This window comes from Lycium ferocissimum, chromosome 9 (genome assembly GCF_029784015.1).
Source record: "Lycium ferocissimum isolate CSIRO_LF1 chromosome 9, AGI_CSIRO_Lferr_CH_V1, whole genome shotgun sequence".
Lineage (NCBI taxonomy): Eukaryota > Viridiplantae > Streptophyta > Magnoliopsida > Solanales > Solanaceae > Lycium > Lycium ferocissimum.
Genome location: NC_081350.1, coordinates 23539243 through 23547417, shown reverse-complemented (window position 1 = coordinate 23547417; position 8175 = coordinate 23539243). Strand labels below are relative to the sequence as shown.

At 35.5% G+C, this 8175-nt stretch overlaps 1 protein-coding gene across 1 annotated transcript; it reads right to left on the bottom strand.

Moving 5' to 3' along the window:
* Positions 1–1684: 1684 nt before the first annotated feature.
* LOC132029942 (uncharacterized) lies at positions 1685–7953 on the bottom strand. Its single transcript, XM_059419365.1, has 8 exons — positions 7611–7953; positions 5283–5432; positions 4974–5108; positions 4770–4835; positions 3684–3734; positions 3479–3586; positions 2819–2903; positions 1685–2232 (listed from the first exon to the last, which is right to left on the bottom strand). Exons 1-8 carry the CDS (start codon positions 7806–7808, stop codon positions 2033–2035), a joined length of 993 nt encoding a protein of 330 aa, XP_059275348.1. The 5' UTR covers positions 7809–7953; the 3' UTR covers positions 1685–2032.
* Positions 7954–8175: the final 222 nt, after the last annotated feature.

Below are 8175 nucleotides of genomic sequence, written 5' to 3'. Positions count from 1 at the left end.
GTCTTTCACACTAAAAGAACAGTATCTGTTGGCTTACTTCATTTTTTATTTATACTCATCATGAATATTTCCATTTCAATCTCTTCACCATCTATATTTTAAAGCATTGTTCATGCATCTATTGAGACCCTGAAGCACTCCATACAACCAGAAGCGCAATCGGGACTTAAATTTCATGTGTTCAATCTTTAAAGTTTCTTAGCATTGGTACCATTGTGTTCTTAGAGCTCGTTTGGTACGAGGGATAAGGGATAAATAATCTCTGGATTAAATTTGAGATGAGTTATCCCGAGATTGTAGTGTTATTTTATTCCGGTGGGAGGGTGCGATAACTAATCTTAGGATAACTTGTTCCCAACTAAACGACTCCTTAATGTTATGGGTTCATATATACTATTTATTGCAATTCCCGTTAATTTTTGCACATATGGGCTAAAATGAACCAGGTTCCGATATTCTACATCCGCCTCTGCGACACAAGAAGCAAATAAAGAGGAACAGAAAAAATTGCAGCACTATCAACAGCACACAATTACCCTTATTTTTAATTTAACTTGAGCTAACAAGCTACTGAAAAATTCCCCTAATAAGCCCGATTTTATCCAAACTATTCTTAAAGAATCCCAAAAAAAAAAAAATCAACTCACTCTCTCAATTAATGGAAACTCAATAATTCAGAAGAATGTAATGTCAAATAGCCTACCAGTGAGAGCGGAATCAAAGCAATTCACCAGAATAAGGCTATGAAACAACATTAATATTGCTGTTGGTGACATACTGACCATTCACACGGAGTAAAATCGGTCCTTATTAGGGGCCGATTGTGTGTGACTGGCTAATTGGTCACCTTTTATCATTTTTTTTTTTTTACATAAATAAATCTATGTAATACAAGTTGATCAATAATTTCAAGGTGAAGTATTGTACCTAAACAATGACAAAATAGCAACAAAGGTAAACAGAGATTTTCTCCAGTTCCGCTGGAGAGTAGATGAGTCTGAGACACTTGAGGTTCACAAAAGGGCGGAGTATTGTTAGGTTTTAAGGGGATTTATATAGTGTGTTAGAATAACAGTGGTGGCTAGGGTTTTGTAATTTCGTCGGGTCGGACTGCTTTGGATATGTCAAAACCCGATTCGGATGGCCGAGCGATGGGACAAGTTTTTGTTTAAAATTTGGGGAAAATTTTCTTTTCCCTAGTTTTGAGAAAAATGGCCCCTATTTACAAAACGCGTAGGAAAAGCTTTTCACTTTTCTTTTTCTTTTTTTTTTTTTAAAAAAAAAAACAGAAACTGAAAGAAAAAATCATCATTGTTTTTAAACAAACGCCATAGTAGTTTAATTTTAACTTTTGAAGGTTAATTTGGATAATTTTTGCGAAATATACTAGAAAGGGAAGGAAGGATATTAGATTTATTGGAATTGGAATATCAATGTTTCTCCTCTCAGTTTTGTTTCTGCCTTTTATCTTCCATTAAAAATTTAAACTAACCAAATGTGAAAGAAAAAGATATGCATTTTAAATTTCGCCTTCCTTTTCCCTTGCTATGACACTTTCTTACCAAACAAAATTCAAACCCAAAAACGAACTTGATTGTTTAAAAAAAAAAAAAAAAAAAAAAGGCTCTATCGTGCGTGTAACTATTTAGAGAGAAGCACAATGAGTGAATGAAAGAGTTAGGACTTGTTACATGCACTAACCATGGAGGGAACTGCTTTACATGCAGGAGTACTTTTTCGAACCATTGAGATAGTTGTAAAAATGTAAAAAAATGACCAGCGCAATGACTAACAACGTTACATCCCAATTAAGCAGTAATAAAAGACCCTTCAATTGACACGAGAATCGGCTCAAGATTTGGAGCATCAACCGTAGAGGATACTCATTCTTATCTTATACCTACAGACGGCCGGTTTGCAGAGAGATACATTTCAAGTGCCCATGGAAAGAGCATGCCCAATGAAAATCACACCCCGCGACTAATAAATTTGGCGGATAGCTGGACATATAAAAGTTGCAGGGATCACTGAATCAATCATCTTCATCACTATCATACTGTTGACATAGCGAGAGTAGACTACTGCTTGTCGCAGCACCAGTGCTCTGGGCGTCTTGCTTGTTTCCTTCAAATGCCTTCTTGCTGTTGGAGTCCGAGACTGGCTTCTTGACTATGGATATTTTGACAGATGAGGACTTCAAAATGATTTTATTATCACTTGCGGATGCTTTATCTGCAAGACAAGTTATGAAAATAGAGTAAGATCCCTCAACATTAATCACCAGATGTCCAAAAAAAAGTACTATGACAATTATTACTATTTTTTCCAAGTAAAACCAACAAATTCTATGATTATTGAAGAGTTAACAACATCTCATCCATCAAATTTCTAGTCAGCTCTAACACCCCCCACGCCACCCCGCCCCAAACCACCACCACCACACACACACAAACAAAAAAAAAAAAAAAACAGACACACAACACTCCCCCGAAGGAAATAAAAGAGAGAACAAGCCATGCAAAAGAAAGGTGGAAGATTACAGATTGCTCATGGACAACTATGCAGCAGTTGTAATACTAGCCTTCAGAAAATAAGAGCATGAAAAACAATTCTCTCCCTCACTTTTTTCAAGTGGGACAATAATCATAATCCAAAAATCACTTCGAAGACTTTTCTCACAACGGAAATTCACTCCCATGATTTGTCATGAATGAAGGGTATTCTGACCCAAGAAATATTTTTTGTCATACAAGGATATTGGAAATATTGGAAGCAATGATACCCTCGGAACAGAATCAGATGGAAAAACTGAACCTACCTTCGTTTTTAGAGCTGCCAGTACTACTGGCTTTTGTCAAAATATCTGTGGGCTTTTCATCAGGTTCCTCAGAAACCTTTCTCTTCTGCATTTAAACAATAACAAGCTTAGTGTTAAAAAGAAACAACAAAAAGAAGGTTTAGACTTTAGGCACAATATTGCATTCAGATTTCAGTCTAACAGTAGATGCGTTGCTCCCAACAAAACTGTAATCTAATTTATGTATTTACATTGTATTTTTTATACTTTTCTTTAGTTGCATGTCAGACATACAACAGGTCCAACGTAAAGGAGATTGATCATTGCGTAGATGCTGCCACTTTCTTAGGCATCTCTAGTAAAAGAAGTCAATTAACAGAATTCTATATTCTTGCATCGCACATTTTATGTTTTTTTATTGATACTTGTGGCGGCAGGGCCAGCTTGAGCGCAACTCGACTAATTCCACTGGGTACCTGCTACCTCCACCAGCACAGGTACCAGATAAAATTTAGATTTCACTTGCTTGATGTCTATGGCTCGAGGCAGCTGTGACACTAACGTATGGAACTTTCTAGGTATGCAAGCCAATTAACAAAGATGATAATTATTTAATTCTGTTTTGTAAGTTGATGGAACATAATAGTTGGAAAACTGAATTGAATGACCCGGCACTTGTACCTTAAGAGAGTTGTTTTCTGACCCTGCACTTTCAGGGGTAAAGAAAGCTAAGTCGTCGTCATCCTCAAGTTCTTCATCATCGATTCTTTTAACAATCTCTCTTGATCCCTGATTTAAAATCACAAGGCCAAGAAAACTTCTTGAGATATTAACGTTCTTAAAAATACACCTATGAACAAATATATTCAGACTATGATATACCAACCTGGAAAAGTGAACGTATAAGAGCTTCATCTTCTTCCTCCATCTTCCTCTCCTGTCAAGGTGATTAATATTAATATGATAAAGAAGCAGTCTGTCAAATGTTTCACATACTCATCAACTAATTATAAGAAGGTATTTCAACAGATTTTCACAATCCACCACGATCCAGTGAAGAGCGGCAGTTATGGAGCTCCCTTATTAGTTAATCACATAATTGTTCTCATCATCCTGGATAACCTATCAACATCATCCTGGATAACCTATCATTTAAGTCAACATTTTCTTTTAAACTCTTAATACTCCTTCCTGGATTTATAGATACTTGCAGTGCTTCCTAAGAACAAATACCAATATCATCTCCAAGCTAACATTCCTTGCATGTAAAGTAAAAATGGAACCTTAAAGCCCACAATCAAAATTACCAAAAGAATTCCAAAATATGCAATTAAGATAAAGTGACCAAAATTCAACCTAAAAACATCAACTCTAGTTCTCAAAATGTTTTAAGTGTTTTTTTTTTTTTTTTTTTTTTTTTGCTTTTACATTTATCGATTTCAATCAATCCTGTATAATTCTCCACTAACAATTCTCGCATGATCTAATAGAGTTCAAAGCCTCTGGTTTCACAAAAAATATCCTTCCTTTTAATTTCACTAATTCTGTTCTTTCCTCTTTTTTTTATTTTTTATTTTTTTTTAACAGTCGTCTTGAGCTTGAGGTAGGCAACCGCACAATATCTAATACGTAAGATAAAGTGTTCAAGAATGAAGAAGTAAATAGAAGAATTTAGTCTGTGATTTGGTTCTTAATTACAAGGGCTATATCATCAATTCAGCATACAGAATCCCAATAGTGGGACGTTGATTTGATCTGATAAAGAGCAATTTCATTTGAAAGCTTTGGTCATCAAGCGAACTCCAATTATGTGTCAAAGGACGTTTATACATCCAGCAGCTTTATGCAGGAGTGGACTTGAAGTTCTCTAAATTTACCAATCAACAGAATAGAGATAACAGTGAACAGTAGTCATCAAGGACAATTTTTTACTCCTAATCGAGCCTGTAAACAATATAAAACACCATCATACCTTTGACTCGTGTGACCGTTGCAAAGCTTCAAGCATCGCATCAACACTTACAGTTGCGTGTCTTGACTGAAAAAGTTGAACATTAATAAGTAAGAACGCTATCAGAATAGAAACACAGAATATAAACCACACATGAGGGGAAAAAAAAAACATGAGTGCAAATTTAGGTTTGGAAATAACTGAAGAAGTAACTTCAAGACTCACCTTCAGAGATTTCATTTCATCTAAACCAGCAAGAATATCCATTTCTCTTTTCGAATCCTGGGTTCTATTTTCTAATGACTTCATTGCATCACCCATTTCTTCAGCATCTCTTTTTTGTTTCTCCTTCTCCATTTCCTACAATAAAATAAAACATAAACATGAATGCACAGTATACTGAAGCCTGAGAATGCACAAGATACTGAAGCCCGAAAAATGAAAAAATGAAACTTTATATAATATAGAAGGTTCACAATCCTTCCTATAGAGAAGAAAGTGGTGGATAGGATTACAAGTTGATAAAATTCTTACCTCATCTTTGCCACGCCAAGGCTCAAAATTCCTGGTTGCTCCAGATTCAACAGTATAATCCGAATTTTTGGGATCTGTCTTATAAGTAATTTCCGCGGAACACTTTGTGCACTTGAAATAGAATCTAAAGATTTGTATCCCCAAGTAGGTCTGCATAATTTGACACATGACTATACTTCAGTTAAAGAACATACAAAAAAACACATACATTGGAACATGCCCACCATAGAGTAAATTTTTAAAGTATTATCAATGTCGGACTTATTGCTCAAATTTCTAAGAGCAAAGGGCCTATTGCTCAAATTATCAAATTTCTACTGAATCTTGTGATTAGTATTCCCAAGTAAGTCTGCATAATTTGACATTTGATTATAATTCAGATCAAGAACACACACACACACACACGTGCGCGCACACACACATATATGAACATGTCCACTACAGAGTAACTTTTTAAAGAATTATCAATGCCAGCCTTATCGCTCAAATTTCTAAGAGCTAAGGGGCTACTGCTCAAATTATCAAATTTCTACCAACTATAAGGACTTCAAACTGGCCAGTCTGTGAGTTGTATGTTTAATGTCAAGCACTCCCTTTTTTTTTTTTTTCACAATTGTGGTGGACGGGCGAGCTTGCACGCACCTCGACTAATTCCACGGGTTACCTACTACCCCCACTAGCACAGGCATCGGTAACTTTGTCCACCAAGACTTGGACATAAGGGAAGAAATTACCTAGTGTTTCTACCTCCTCTGGGATTTGAACCTGAGACCTCATCAGCACTACATGAGAGGCTGAGTTTTCTGATTAAATATCATTTGGGCGAATTATTCGAATTAGATCAAGATTCAAGCCAGTGAATTTAAGACACATGCTGATATTGGGCATGTTCATGTGAATTATGCCCAACTTAACTTGATTATTGAGTTTATATTAATTGTCTGTTATTGTGATTTATCATATACAATTGAAACTAATTGTGAAGACAAGGTGAAGAAAATTTGGAAGCAAGAATTGAAGACGATGCACCATGAGTAGGAAGTGGACTCTACAACTAATAAATCTCAAAATCAATACCCAGTACAAGCCTCGCGTTAACCCACTTCATTGACCACTAGGTGACACCCTTGGGTGCATCAAGCTGAATAAATTGCTTAACAAGAAAGCCTCTTCTACACACAATGTTTTCATTGCAAGAAAACAAACAATAGATGTGTTTTTATAGTTGTTTTTGGTAAAACAAATATGAGATGCTTCTCCTATTGTTAATGAGCAACTATCAACTGCAATGATTTTTCCATCAAAAGGGAAAGGCAAAAAGAGCTAAGGAAGTAATTCTAGATTTTACTACGATCTTGACTTGAAAATACCATGAGCCAAGTTTTTGCTCCTTTCAGATATTGTGCTGGGAAAATGAGTTTAAGGTACACCTGGTGGCATATTTCCATTCTCATGTTCCCCGTCCCGATTAATAGTGTTGCATCCAAATATTTTGACATTATTTAAGTCAGCGGAGCATCTACTCCTATACTGTACATTCGAGGCCCTAGGCCAAATGATGAATAAGTGCAAGGATAGAGCTACATAAATAGCTTCCAAGCTACTGGAGTACAGGGGTAGTTCAGCTTCATTCCCCCATGGTGTATTAATTTGAGTGATATTGAGTCTACACTAAGGTAATCTAAAAAGGATATAATATGGTTTTAGTCGTGAGTTCATCCTAGATGGCAAAGCCGATAGTAGGGAGAGTTTAGTTTGTAATCTAGAATCGGAAGTCACCACATTTCTTGGCCAAAACATAGATGCCAGCTATCGGGTAATCTACGAATTTAAGAACACTAGCAGCAAAGAAGAAGCAATATATTACTTAACCAAAACAGGGAAAGCTAGTTCTAATTAACAACAATTTCCAAGCCAAGTCGGAAATTTTCGTCAACAGTCACCCAATTCTCAAACCGAACAAGAATCTCAATTGCCACTACATAGGTTATCATATACTCGTGAAACTACTATTTCAACTGAACGAAACAAAAACATCTCCAAAACAACACAACACAAAAAATTAAGAAGTTTATGGGTTCTTAGGTTGACCTTAAGTTAATAACAAGTCACTGAAAACTAGACCTTAAGTTAATATACATTAATAACTGGGTTGACAGTCTAATATTTATATAAATTTAATGAATTTCTCAATCAATTACAGGATTTAAGCAAAACCAATATCACATAATTCCACAAACCCATCAAGAATCTCAATTAAACAACACATATACACAAACCCCAAATCCCCAAAATTGTAAAATAAAGGGAGCAAATTGTAAAAAATACCTCGCCAACGACATCCTCTTTGCGGGAATTGAATTTAGTACCCTTATAGATGTAATTACCACAAGTAGCACAACGAATACTCATAGGAAGCATCATACGCACTTTCATCTGCTGATTCTTTGGCTGTCTTCGCCGAGGAATCTTCGCTGGATCGAAATCCGGCGGGTAATACTTGTTTAACACCTTCCTTTCTCCCATCGCTTCTTCTTCTTCTCACTCCAAAAATTGAAACACAAAATAGTTGAATCAAAACGAGTAGAGAAGAAACTGTATGTATTAGAGACGAGGGTTTTCTTTTGAGGGGAAATTTCGGGTTTTGGTTATTAGAAAGAACAAACCCACTCTTTTTCCTAATCACTACTATCGAAGAGTGTTTTTCTCCGAAAACGTTTTTTCTTTTCTTTTATGTTTATTCCTTTCCGCCTCCCAATTGGACAATAATATACTAATCTTCTTTGTAATTTATCATATTTTCTTTATTTTATATTTTTAATAATTTAACTCATATTATTATTTATTGTAAGAAAATTAGTAATTGTATCACCCATTAGAATTTTTCTTCAAA